The sequence below is a fragment of the Callithrix jacchus genome, chromosome 4, assembly GCF_049354715.1.
Source record: "Callithrix jacchus isolate 240 chromosome 4, calJac240_pri, whole genome shotgun sequence".
In the NCBI taxonomy this organism is placed as follows: Eukaryota; Metazoa; Chordata; class Mammalia; order Primates; family Cebidae; genus Callithrix; species Callithrix jacchus.
Window position 1 is genome coordinate 85625317 of NC_133505.1, and position 14421 is coordinate 85639737.

Genomic DNA, 14421 nt, shown 5'->3' on the forward strand with positions numbered 1-14421 from the left:
TAAGGTCACCAATGATAAAATCCTCAGTCCTCATCTCACTTTCTAATAGCGATATAGACACAAGTTAATCACTCTTTTCTTGGAAATATTTTCTTTTGAGACAGCACATTATCCTTGGTTTTTCTCCAAACTCCAGTTTGTTTTCCTTTTCGACTTGGCTGATTATGTCTCACCCACTTGTCTTGTTAATGTTGGAGTATCTAGGATACATTCTTAGATCTCTTCTTTTCTCTCCATTTAAATTTACTAGGTAATCTTATCCGATCCCTTGTTATTAAATGCTATCTTTATGCTTAAGACTTCCAACTTATATCCAACAATCTAATTGATAGCTCTGCCTGAATATCTGAGGCATCTCAAAGTAAACATTTCCAAACCTAAGCTCCTGATTTCTCACCGAACATGCTTCTTCATTTTCCCTTTCTCAGTTACTAGGAACTCTGTCCTTCAGGTTACCAAGGCCAAAAGACTTTGAATCATTCTTAGTGTTACTCTGACTCATACTCCACATCCATTTCATCAGCAAATCCTTTTAGCTCTATCTTTAGAATATATCCAGAGTCTCACACCATTTCTCCACCTTCCCTGCTATTATGCATCATTATCTCTTACTGGGATTATTGCATATCTGATAAGCAATCTTGTAGTGTCCACCCTTGCTATTGACAGGTTATTTACAAAATACCAGTCAGAAGCATCTTGTTGAAATGCAGCGCAGAGAATGGCATGACATTACTCAAGAACTTCCTGTTTTCCTCACTCACCTGCTTTCTGACTCATTCTCACATTTAAGAGTGATTACATGTCATGTCCTCTGGGGCCCTCCCTGTCTGATCTCTGTCATCTCCCCATTCCATCCTTTAACTCCCTGACTTTATTTCCTACTACTCTTTCTTTTGCTCTAGACCAGGCAATCTGGACTCCTTGCTTTCCCTCTGATGCATTAGACATTTTCTTACCCCATGATTTTTGTACTTGTTGGTCCCTCTGCCCAAAATATTTATTCTCTCAGATACATGCGTGGTACCCATCCTCATTTCTTTCAGCTCTTTGCTTAACTGCCAGCTCTCAGTGGGGCCTTCCCAATCTCCTTATTTAAAAATCACAGTACTTTCTACCCATCCACTCCTCACTCCATGCATCATCATTTAACAAACTAAATGTTTCCTTCATTTATTTTGTTTCCTCTGACTAGAACCCTTCATGAGGATGTGAATGTTTTTGTTTTGTTTGCTGCTGTTAGGAAACTGTATAATATTAAGTACTTCAAACACATTTGTTGAATAAATGTATGAATTATTTTAGTCTTTTCAGTATTATAATTTTTCTGTTGCACATAAGAAATGGAGCTTTAGAGTGTTTATTAATTTGTGGATATAACACTTAAACCCAGGTCTCTCTTGGCTCATAGCACAGTCACTGCGTGCATTCATTCATTTATCAGGATACTTAGAGGGTACTACAGGAACTTTACATTGGATTAATTGCATTATAAGATAGAGGAAGTCATCAGTATGTGCATCTTATTTGTGTTCTTACTCTCATTCAGTATCTGGGAGAAAATAGAAATAGATTTTTAACAGTTCATGTTGAAGTTGCTAGCTACATCATAGAAACTTGTCAGAGAGAGTTGTTAAACCATTTCCTCAAATCAAACATGTTTTGGAGTAAGAAAGTTCTGAGAAACTCATTTTTTTTTTCTGCTTTCTATTGGCAACAAGGCTATAACTTCTTACCGAGATGAAAAATATCTAAATCCCATGAACTTGAAGTAGCAAGGAATCAATAAGAATGTTGCTAGTTTGGTTAAGGTGGTTCAGGTATTTATTTCAGGGCTGTGAATTCCATGGGAGACAGATGAAATTTACGTTCATTTTATACCACCGAGTTGTTGTTGGTTCAATGGAATCACAGATTTTCAAAAATTATCAAGCTGCTCACAGTCAAATAGGGAATTGATGAGGAATAGAGGTCACAATTTCAGAAGATAGTCGCTGATCATGATGAGTATGAATCACGCTTTCAGTTTTTGCAGCTGCTTATAGGGTGGCAAACTACAGGCTGTGTCTGGTTGGCATTTCCCAGCACCTGCCCCATGTTTCGTTCATATTCAAAGGGAATGATTAAACTAAACGTGAATTCTACATATGAAAAAGAACCGGTGTCCTTGGATTATGGAAATGAAATATGAATACCAGGTTTCTCCCAAAACATTTGCTTATGTGGCCAGACTGTGGCTATTGTCTTTGTCCATCCAGAACCCTGAATTTAGAATTTCTAATGAAATGCTTGCATTAGCTGAGAGATGGTGAAATGTCAAGTGAGAATGGAATTATATGCTAATATAATTGTATGTAGTGGTTTGAATGGATCATCTAAAGGGTTTCTCTAATTTGAAGAGTCTCAAACTCCAAAGTTTACCTCCTTGTTGGTGGGCACAGCTCTTTCAACTGGCAGAGATTATTTACTGCTGGGTTTTTGGAGTCCCCTGCAGGCACAAGGGTTGGCAAGGATTCGATCAGTTTATACACAGATTTTGGGGCACCCCCATGCTGTGTGTGCCCTTCTTTTAGGGATTTAGTCTCTCATTTTCAACCACTGGTAGCCCCAGACTATTTTCTGACACCTCAGATCAACCAGACTGAGTCTGTTTGAATTCTAGCTGGCCAACTCATAGACTGGGGAGGCCTTTTATAGGAGAAGCCTTATGAATGTCTTGGTCATCCACTGGGCTTAATTTCTTTCAAGAGTCAAGACTCCAGTTTATGCCTACTTTTGGCCCTTCAATACCTTTAAATAGTTGTTTGTTTTGTTTTGCCAAGCGTTTATAATCATTAAATGTGGGAAGGATAGTCCGAAAAAGGCATCTCTGATACTGCCTTTAGAACATTGATAAGCTGTTTTGTATAGTTTTTTTCATTATTATTGAATTTGAAATACCACTTTGTAATTTCCATCATAGTTTCTTCTTTGTGCTGTGGGTTATTTAGCCATATATTTAAAAACATTTCTAGCATAATAATTTTTCTAATTATCTTTTTATTGTTGATTCCTAATTTAATTATACTGCGGTCAGAGAATATAAGTAATTTTAATCCTTTAAAATTTATTAACATTGGATTTGTAGTCCAGAATACGGTCAATTAATGTCAGTGTTTTCTGTTTTCTTGGAAAGGATTTGTATTCTTTGCTTTTGGGTGCAGTGTCCTTTTATGTCAGTGAGGCTGTGTTTGCTGATCATGTTTAAATCATCTCTATTTTTTTACACTCCTTCAGTTTTTTTGGCATGTCTTTTTTGTCAGTTATTAAGATTAGTACATAAAAAACATCATCTCCCACTCTGTGGTGAATTTGTCCATTTCTCCTTTTAGTTGTGTTAACTTTTTCCTTTTATTTGTTAGACATTCCATGGTTAGATAACATTCCGTTGTTAGATAAGTGTAGGTTTAGAATTGTTTATTTCTTGTGAATTGAATCCTTAATAGTATGCATTTTCCTTCTTCATCTCTGGAATGCTTTTTTCCTGAAAGTCTGCTTTGCCTGCTATTAATATGGTGACATCAACTTTCTTTTGGTTAGGTTTTTTATTTTACGTTTTCCTTTTCTTTAAACAAACTTTCTTTGTCTTTATAGTTTGTGCTTCCTTTCAAATAATTAATTGGGTTTTTCTGTCTTTTATACTAGTGAGACAGTTTTAATTTTCATTGAAACATTAGATCACTTACAATTAGTATAATTATTACTTTCATTTAAATAATTCATCGTACTATTTTTAAATAAAGAGACAGGGTTTCACTGTGTTGACCAGGTTGGTCTTGAACTCCTCGTCTCAAGTAATCCTCTTTGCCTTGGCCTCCCAAAGTGCTAGGATTACAGAGGTGAGTCACAGTGGCCAGCCATACTATTTATTTTTTATTTCCTCTACGTATTCTGTACTTCTCCATCTCATTATTAGTGTACTGAATTTTTAAATGTGTTATGTACGAGGTTACTCTGATTTGCCATATAACCTTTTCTCTTCTTTTCTATTTTAAGGAAAAGATAGAGTTTTTAATACCCCGTTGTGTGAACAAGGAATCGTTGGATTCGGAATTGGAATTGCAGTCACTGGAGCTACTGCCATTGCAGAAATTCAGTTTGCAGATTATATTTTCCCTGCATTTGATCAGGTAAGTGAATGAGTATTTCTAAGATTGTTCAGTCCACAAAGTATTGAAGTATTATCTCTACCCTTCCACCCACCCCCACCCGCATTCCAGGAACATTCTATTACCCTTTTACTAATGTATTAAAATTATCATTTTGTTATGAGTATGTATTTAAAGATCTTATAGAATAGTTTAAGCAAATGGATTGGGGCTGGGAAAAGTGGCTCACACTTGCAATCCCAGCACTTTTGGGAGGCCAGGGTGGGAGGATCACTTGAGGCCAGGAGTTCAAGACCAGCCTGGGCAGCATAATGATAATGAGAACCGATATCTATAAAAATTTCCTACAAAAATTAGCCGGGAATGGTGGCACATACCTGTCACCTTATTTACCTGGAGGCTGAGGCGGGAGGATAACTTGAGCCCAGGAGTCCAAGGCTACATTGAGCTTTGATTGCATCACTGCACTCCCTGGGTGACAGAACAAGACCCTGTCTCTCTAAAAAAAAAGAAAGAAAGAGGATGGATTGGAAGGGAAGGACTCATTATGCCATGCCCTTTCTTTCTGCCCCTCAGATTGTTAATGAAGCTGCCAAGTATCGCTATCGCTCTGGGGATCTGTTTAACTGTGGAAGCCTCACTATCCGGTCTCCTTGGGGCTGTGTTGGCCATGGGGCTCTGTACCATTCTCAGAGTCCTGAAGCATTTTTTGCCCATTGTCCAGGAATCAAGGTATCCTCATTTATGTACTTTATTTGTTTTCTATTTGATGTTTCTATTTTGGTTCATTCTATTAATATCTCTGCTTATCTAGAGGAAAGAAAACAAACAGGATTCTTGGAATTTATGTGAACTTAACTGTATTTAAGAAAGGGAGGTTAGCAGTTCTTTCAAGTATGCTATCCAGTGCCCAGTTTTATAGAAAGTTCTTTTTGAAGCAGCACTGGTTTAATACTCTGGCATTAATTCACTTCATAGACTTTAAAGAGTAAGACCAAGAGCATAGTTGGTTTACCTCCCCTCTCTTTCAAAGCTTTATGTTTCTTTCTAACTTAAGTCTTTCTCACTTAACTGATGATGGGGTGATTTCAATAAATCTTCTGTTTAGTCTGTGTTTACCTCAAAGACAGAGGGATAAGACTTCTGCTTTTCATCTATTTCTTACTTATTAAAAAGACTGAGAGAAGAGTGTTACTTAGATTTTTTTTTCTGTTTAAAATAAAATAATACTTGCTCAACCAATTAATTTTGAAGCATCTCCTTTTAATAGCCTGTCTTTCACAAAAGCGTAGGTAAAAATATTTTGATTATTTTATGTCCTAATTTTTTTGTATTATCATCTTTTCTATTTCTGTTTACTGAATAAGCTTTTCGGGGGATCATTATAGAAACCCACAGATGTGTGAATCCAGAGATGTATATTTGTTTTTTGGCCACATGAATGGGTCGCAAATATTTGTCTATGTTTTATTCTTGTTTTCCTGTTTGTTTTTTTTCTACCAGATTAAAGTTAAAAGCTTATCTTAGTTGAGTAGAGGTTGCCTGATTTTTGAATGTGCGCTAGAAGTTGTAGAGTGGGAAAGAAGTCATGTTCGAGGCAAGTTATTTTTGTGCTTGAGTGGAACATTAATTCACATTTAATATTTATAATATTATATTATATTGTTTTTAGGAACAGTCCTTTTCTGTCTGTCCTTACCTTTTTTCTTCCTTCATTTTCTTTCTTCCTCTTTTTCTTTTCTTCTTCCAGCTAAAATGACCATATACATAAAGTACAAAAGGCTATTGAAGAAAGCAGATGAAGGGAAACTAAAGAGTAGGAATATAAGATAAAGACATTGTGTGATGTGGTTATTAATGTGTTCAGAGGTCCATTGACAGAAAATAAAATAGTCACATTTTTGATGCTCTTTTAATTTTTTCTCTTTTGTTTTTAAAATAAAACCCTTCAATAAAAATGGCTTTGAAAGCCGAATATAGCTTGCCTCAGGAAATCTTGAGTCTTTGTGATAAATTCAGGTTTATTTTCATAACTCTCCCTAAGATTTGTCTTTAAACAATTATTTTATAATCATTTAAAATTAGACAAAGTTTGTGATTTGAGGCAACATGAAATAGGAGTTAATAGCTTGAGCTTTGTTATCAGTGGGAATTGGGTGAGAATCTCTGGTCAAGCAAGCAGTCTGACCTTAGACAAGCTACTTGTTCTCTCTAAACCTCCGTGTCTATTTCTAAAATGAGGAAAATTATAATAGCTACCTAGTGGGGTTGCTATGAATAGTAGATGAATTAATTCACAGAGTACTTGGCCAAGTTTACACATGTACTTCCTACTGTCATTATCATTTTCCTCATCATCACCTTCAGTCTCAAGAAGTTCCTGGGGCCCTTTCCTGTGAAGTGGAAATGTGAACTATCCACGCTTTTCTTTTTGATTTGCCGTAACTGGACACTATGGTGCCCGGATCATAAAACTCAGTGGATTAATTTTTCACTTATGAAATGAAGACCATATTTTTTTCATGGGAAAGAAGGAGATTTTAACATGTTAAAACTGGAGAAGAGAGTTGCATGTACTTTGAAAGTAGCAGGAGATTATTAGTGGAAGAGATTTCTTTATAGATAAATGCAGGTAGATATTAACAATACTACATTTTTTGCTTCAATGAATGATCTTTGCATAGTCCTTTTACTTTTTATATAGGCAAGTTTAGCTTCTTAAGAGAAGAGTAGTATCTTAGTTAATAGAACATGGTAGGCATCTGATAAATATCTGTTGAATAAAAGACATTTTTATTTTTATATAATTTAATAAGTGATAAAGAGACTCAAAATAAATACCCATTATCTATTTTAAATTAGTAACAATTGGTTTTTCAAGTATCAATCCTTTTTAGAAGTGAGTTTACTGGGATATATTTTACTAAAATTGTCTTAAAAAATCTGTTTTTGCAGGTGGTTATACCCAGAAGCCCTTTCCAGGCCAAAGGACTTCTTTTGTCATGCATAGAGGATAAAAATCCTTGTATATTTTTTGAACCTAAAATACTTTACAGGGCAGCAGGTAAAGGCTTTCTTTATTTTATATTTGTAAATATCTTTATATACTTTGTTTTTTATAGCTCAAAAAGTTATATCTTTTTTTTTCCCATATGCTTGATTTGTATTTTCCTTGTAAAAAAAATCCTGAATTTTTTTTGGTATTTAGTTTGTCCTCAGGTGTAAATTTTACATTTGGGAAAAATTTATTTACCATTTTATATCTTGATCATGGAAACAAAGAGGCATTGTGAAGTGGTGGCAACAACAAAGGGACTATGTTTAACTACATGGTAGGTGTTGAGTAAATATGGATTGAACAGAAAAGGAAAAGTAAACGAGCTAATTTTACTAAATAATATCTAAGATTCCTTTTAGCTGAAGTGACCATAAAGGTCTTTCTTCATTTAAGTCAGGATACCTTTGATTGTGAAGGAGGTGCTGTTAACAATTATGCTGTGCTATCAGGTCTACACTGGGATGCCTGTGTGTAAAGCAGACTGAGAGGTTTGGTCATTTTCTTTTGAGCTCAAAATCCTGGTTTAATAAACATACATCTGTGACTGCTAATTTCTTCACTGTAATAGAAATTTTAAATATCAAATGATTTGTTCTATCTAAATGATGTTTAATATTGAATTCAAGAAACATTATCTCGGCAAGTCACTCTTTTCCTTACAGTTAAGTTTAAAAACATGTTTTAATTATGATGCAATTGACATACAGTAAAATGCATAGATTTAAGCTTCAGTAAATGAGTTTTGACACACCTATATATCCATGTAAGCAGTGTGCAAAACAAGGTATAGACCATTTTTAGTCACTCATAGAAGCTTCTTTCTGACCCTTCCCTGTGGACCAATTCTCCCTATGCCAAAATCAGCGACTTTCTGATTTCTATCAGATTACGTGTACATGTTTTTGGGCTTTATATAAATGTAGTCACACTGTATATATCCTTTTGTGTTTGCTTTTACTCTACCTAATGTTTCTGAGATTCATTCATGTTGTTGAATGAATTCAATATGTTGAATAAACCATCAGTAGTTGATTCACTTTTCTTTGCTGAGTAGTAGTCCATTGTATGAATATCTTGTTCATTTCTATTACAATAATATTATAATTTTGTACAATATTAGAACCTTACTACTAAGTAAGGTACATTGGATGCATATTCATTGTTCATTTCTATTACAATAACATCTTAAAACTATGCACAATATTAGAACATGACTAAGTAATTAACATCGTTACATCGTATGAATGTTCATTGTTCATTGTAGTATTATTACTAGTACTCATTTTTCTTGTTATTCTTATTTTTCTAACTATTCTAGTTACTAAGGAAAGTAGCTTGCCTCCTCTTCATCAAGCGAATATTTTGTGAATAGCATTAGTATATTACAACTGTGTTTCTGGAGCCAGCCTGCCAATGAATTGACCTGGAAATGCCTCTTGGCTGTGAGGAAAAGAACTCTCACAAATCTGAGGCATGCACAGTATTGTTCAATAAGTAGGATTTTACTGTATTAATAGATCACAGTTTATTCATGGCCTATGCAACTGGGCTTCTGTTTCAGTGTATCCATTCCTCTGTGATGAGCCTTTCAAAGTACATGTGTCATTTTACACTTTCATTGGAGATTTTTCAGAGTTCCTGTTGCTCTTAAGTTTAAAAACAGATTTAAAATTGACTCTAGATTTTATGGACTCTATTATGATCTGTATCCCATTATGTAATAAAAATTAATGAATGTAAGAATTTAAAATTTTGAAGTGAATAGGAAAACGTCAATGATACATTGAGAATAGCTATTTGATGAAAATGATTTCTAATACTTTGGATATCCTGTGGCTATTATATTTGTAATCCAGCCAGTTGTTATAGCCAATCAGTGCAGAAATTTTGCAGTATTTACTAAATGATGACTAAGTAAGAAACAGTTGAAAAAGTAGAATATTTACTTTGCTGAAAATTTTGAAACCAGAATTGGTATAGGCAAATATATAATGTTAGAGGATCCCTGCTAAGAGAATGCACTTGAAAAATTTGTTCTAGGCTTGGACCTGGGAGAGATTATGAAAGACCCTGATGAGGTTTACTGTTTAAAAGGTTTCCAGAATTTTCCCCATGATCGATCATATAGCATTTCAAGGATTCTAACTCTTAATCCTTTCTTGACTCCCAGTGGCTCAGTAGAGGTCACAATAATATTACCTCTTTCAAAGCTAGAAAGCTTCTCTGCAGAAGAAATTGGATAAAAAAAAGGGCTAACCAGCAAAGTCTTCATATTAGTCTTCTCCTTTCCGGGCCAGCAGAATAAGCATCACCTGCTAGCTTATTAGAAATACAAATTGTCAGTTTTTATCCAAGACTTGCAGGATTAGAACCTCTGGGAGCAGAGCCCAGGTTTCTTTGTCTTAGTAACCTATAGGTGATTCTGGCCGATGCTCAAATTTCAGAAACACTGGTTGAAGTCAGTTCTGAAACAATAACTGATGTTGCCTATGTTTATTTATCTTATTTTACTATTGGTTCTTATGTGGACAGGATGCTTTTGACCTTTGGTTTTCTTAGATTTGACCTCTGGTTCAGTACAGCTGACCATATTTTGGTTTCTACGTTTACTCTTTTTTTTTTTTTAAGATTTTCTGACCCTGATTCTATAATTGCTCCCTGCATTTAGCCCACCCTTTCTAGCCCTGTATCTCAGATGTACTTTATACTGGTGGTGTAAACTACAAACTTACAGTTGTTTGGAATGATATAAAAGGAATCGTGTATTATGATTCAGCTTTGATTGAGGAAGCCTCTGGAAGACATTTTGTATCGTACTGAAAGAATAAAAGAGACAGTTAAAAGAAGGTGCTTTACATTCATTTCAAAGACCAGAGCAGCCTGATAATTTCTACATGGTGGTATACTTGTAGTATCCATAAATAAAAATTTAATGGATTGGTTTTTCCCTCAAGTCGCTTTTTAAATTTCTTACATACATTTGGGAATAGTTAAAAGTGAGTGGATGAAAGCACAAAATTTGACATTTAAAGTTTTTTAAAAGAGTTCATATTGGGACTCATAATGGTTTATGGATGGAGTAATAAACATGGATGTAGAATTATAAATACTGGCTGACATTTATATAAAAATAATTGGGAGTTAATTGGGAGTTATGTTTATTACATAATGGTCCATTAGGTTAATTGTGCAGTATAATGGTCTCTCAGTATACTCAGGGGATTTGTTCCAGCCCCTTTACCCCAATACCAAAATCCAGAGCATACAGGTCCCACGGCTGCCCTGTAGAATGTGCATGTACAAAAAGTTAGTGCTTCATATATGTGTGTTTCATAAGCCATGAATAATATATTTTCCATCCACATTTAGTTGAAAAAATTTGTATATAAGTGGACCCCTCCTATTCAGACTGTGTTGTTCAAAGGTCAACTGTAATCTTAACCAAATGGAACATAGTCAAGTATAAGTAAGGATACAAAAAGAGGTGAGTGAATGCCAAAGCTGGGCTCTTCCCCTAAAGTTATCTTCCAGGTCCTGGACACGTTGAGCTTCTGCTTTGGTGATTCCATGGGGCCCTGAGGATGGGAGATGAAATTCAGGGCTCACTTTAGGGAGAGACTTTGCTAGGAGCCCTTGATTAAAGCCTGTGGGACCACATCCTCAGTGAGGTGCAAAGGTGGCAGGATGGAAACTTACCTGTCTTTGTCTTGCTCTATCTTGCTGGAAAAGGAAAAAAAATCTTTTCTGAGAGTTTTTAATTGCAGGATGAGCCTTTTGCAGGATTATAATTTGAATTGTGCTAGTAGTGCGGTCTGAAAGCACTTAAGCACATAATTAAAATGATTCTGTGTGGATGGTGCCCATTAAAACTGTTGGAGGGAAATGAAATCCTCTCTGGAGTCACTTCAACTTAGGTTAGCAACAACCCAAATACTCCCACAGGTAAAGTTCTAAGGGAAAGATAGAGTCTCTTTGAGCAGAAACAAGAAAAGGCAGCTATAACTCCATGCAGACTTTAGATAGTAAAACTATTATATAAGGAATGCAAAATATAGGCCAGGCATGGTAGCTCACACCTGTGATCTTAGCACTTTGGGAGGCTGAGTTGAGAGGATCGCTTGAGCCTGGGAGTTTGAGACCAGCCTGGGTAATATGGCAAAACCCTGTCTCTATACAAAAAAATGCAAAAAGTAGCCAGGTGTGATGGCATGTGTCTGTGGTCCCAGCTACTTGGGAGGCTGAGGTGGGAGGATCACCTACGCCTGGGGAGGCTAAAGCTGCAGTGAGCCATGATGGCACCACTGCTCCAGTCTGGGTGACAGAGTGAGACTTGTCGCCAAAAAAAAAAAAAAAAAAAACAAAAGAAAGCAAAATGTGGGGTTCATATAGAAAAAGGAGACACTTGAGAATACAAGAAGGCAACAAGCAAAGTTGAAGAAAAATGGAACAGAAATTCTGGTCAAAATGGTGAAACCCCGTCTCTACTAAAGATACAAAAAATTAGCTGGGCATGGTGGCGCGTGCCTGTAGTCCCAGCTACTCAGGAGGCTGAGGCAGGAGAATTGCCTGAACCCAGGAGGTGGAGGTTGCGGTGAGCTGAGATCACGCCATTGCACTCCAGCCTGGGTAAAAAAAGCGAAACTCCATCTCAAAAAAAAAAAAAGAAAAATATAATAAAAATCTCTGATGGTTTAAGCCATCTCTTTTTTATAAAGAGATGAAGGCAGAATTGATAAACTGGAAGATAAAACCAAAGAGATAACCAGAATATAACCTAGAAAGATAAAGAGAAAGGAACGAGAGGTCGAATCTAGACGGAGACTGAGCAGGTGTAAATATATCCAAGGAAACCAACATGAGACTATTTCCTAATAATATTCAAAAGCAAAATTTTGCTGACAGAAAAGTGATTTTCTGGCATGTTTTTGCCACTTTGCCTCATCAGAATGAAACCAGTACAGTAGGAAATATTTTAGGGAAGCATCAACTATTGCTTGCTTTTCCCTTCCACAGTACTGTCAAGGTAGAGACCTTATTTACTCATCTGGAGTTGTAGTCCATATATAATCCCTAAAATAAAGTAGGTAAAAGATACTAGGTAAAGAGTTTCTTAGGAAGCTAAAGGTAGGCATCAAAAAGTTAATTTGTCAACTTTAAAAAAAATTTACCTACAGTGTATAATTTTAATCTGTATCCATATCATTTATATTACTAAATCCTGCTTAAAAGTGATTGACGTACAGAGGTAAGTGTAACACTTTTGCTTATGGTTGTAGTGCATAGCTCTCACTCACTGGTTAATCTGGGCATCTCTAGGTTTCTTCTTTTCTTTGTAGAGCATATTCTTTCCATGCTTACTGCCCTTATCTTACCCAGTGTGGTTCTGAAGGGGCTGACAGTCATAGTCTTTGACCCCTATGACCTCAGGACATGGACATGTGCCTCAAGCTCAGCCATTCTGATTTTGCTTCTGGGATTTTCATTGTGGAGTCAGAGTTTAACTTTCTATGGGTGGTTTGCCTGGGATGACAGGAGACTGCGGCTCCTTTAATCTTTCTTTGATTAGTAAGCTACTTTCACATCTCTTCATTTAATCTCATTTTAAGTTTAATGTACTTTGAGTTTCAGTCTCCTGTAGATTTTACTAATGTCATAAGTAATTTTGATGAATACATAATCTTGGCTAGAGAAGAGAAGCCTCTTTTAAGATGAATATATCCTCCATTAATAGCACAGCTGTCAGGATTTAGCATAGATGCTACTTTTGTCTTGATAGGTGAAGTAGGAACCCCCTTTATTTACTCATAATCATATTTCATAAGGTTGCTGAGAAGATTTAAGTAAGATTATCCAGGTGTGTATCTGTCTAGTCTTTAAGTGCCTTTTGAACACTTATGTGCTAGACACTGGGCTTTCTTGTGTAGACATGGGGACTATATCATTTAATCCTCACAACAAGCATATCAGGTAAATTCTGTCATCACCATTTTATAGATGAGGAACTTAAGGATTAGGGAAGTTAGACAACTTGCCCAAAATTACACAGCCAGAATTAGGCATATTTGGCACAGATAATTACTTTAAGAAACTTGCTCAAGCTCACAGAAATAATGAGTGATGGATTTAGGTTTTAAACTAAGACGTTTTGACACCAGAAGCTGTTATCTTTCTAATAATACCCTATTCTGCATCCCAGCTAATTATTATTGAATGGATGACATAAATGAAACATAAATTCCTCCATTGTCCTAGTTTCATGTCAGGAAATAGTTGTCTAGTTTTTAAAAGTTTCCCACAGAATTAAAATGATCTTATTTTTTATTTTTTTGAGACAGGTCTCCCTCTGTCATCCAGGATAGAGTGCAGTGGTATGATCACAGCTCACTGCACCCTCAACCTCCTGGGCTCAGGTGATTCTCAGCCTTCGAAGTAGCTGGGACCATGGGCATGTGCCACCATGCCTCGCTAATTTTTGTGTTTTTTGTAGAGATGGAATTTCTCCATGTTGGCCAGGCTCATAAAATGATCTACTTTTTAATTGAATAGAAATATATACAGTTGCCCTTTTTATCTGTGGGTTCCACAGCCATGAGCTTAACCAACCATAGATTGAAAATATTTGAAAAATAATTGCACTTGTACTGAACATGTACAGGCCTTTTCTCTTGTCATCATTCTCTAAACAATACAGTATAGCAGCCATCTATACAGAATTTACATTGTATTAAGCATTATAAGTAATCTAGAGATAATTTTAAGGATAAGGGAGGCTGTGCATAGGTTCTATGCAAATCCTGTGCCATTTAGATCAGGGATCTGAGCATTCATGGATTTTCGTATCTTCAGGAAGACCTGAACCAATCCCCCATGCATACCAAGGGATGACTGCACTACTCATAGCCATGCCTTAAGGTATTACATCCCTGCATAGTATGTAGTCCAAGATTTGAATATATATGTATTGCATTAATTTCTCCATTGGCATAGGATTAATTTGCTTCTTTGAAAGTTATAAAAACTACTTGTCATAGTCTATCTGGTTACAGATAGGGGGTTTGGGAGCCTTTGCAACTTGTAATCATTCGTTGTTAAGGGACCTAGTCATATGTCCCTAGATAGAGGCAAAGGCAGCTGGGAAATGTAGTCTTCCTGCATTTGGGCGAGAATAGATGAGGTTTGTCCCAGTATTGTCCAGTCACAATTTCTTTTGATCTA

General features: G+C 35.9%; 1 protein-coding gene across 21 annotated transcripts in view; it reads left to right on the forward strand.

Annotated features, from left to right (window-relative positions):
* Window positions 1-14421, forward strand: part of BCKDHB (branched chain keto acid dehydrogenase E1 subunit beta) — a 274313-nt gene that overhangs the window by 66888 nt on the left and 193004 nt on the right. For all 21 annotated transcript variants that reach the window (XR_013534839.1, XR_013534841.1, XR_013534838.1 and 18 more), the window contains 3 exons: window positions 4036-4169; window positions 4725-4880; window positions 7104-7212. Coding sequence is in view for 13 of the 21 variants with exons in the window: in XM_054254960.2 (XP_054110935.1) it covers window positions 4036-4169; window positions 4725-4880; window positions 7104-7212 (399 nt within the window). In the remaining 8 variants the exon portion in view is untranslated. The remainder of the gene's footprint in view (window positions 1-4035; window positions 4170-4724; window positions 4881-7103; window positions 7213-14421) is intronic.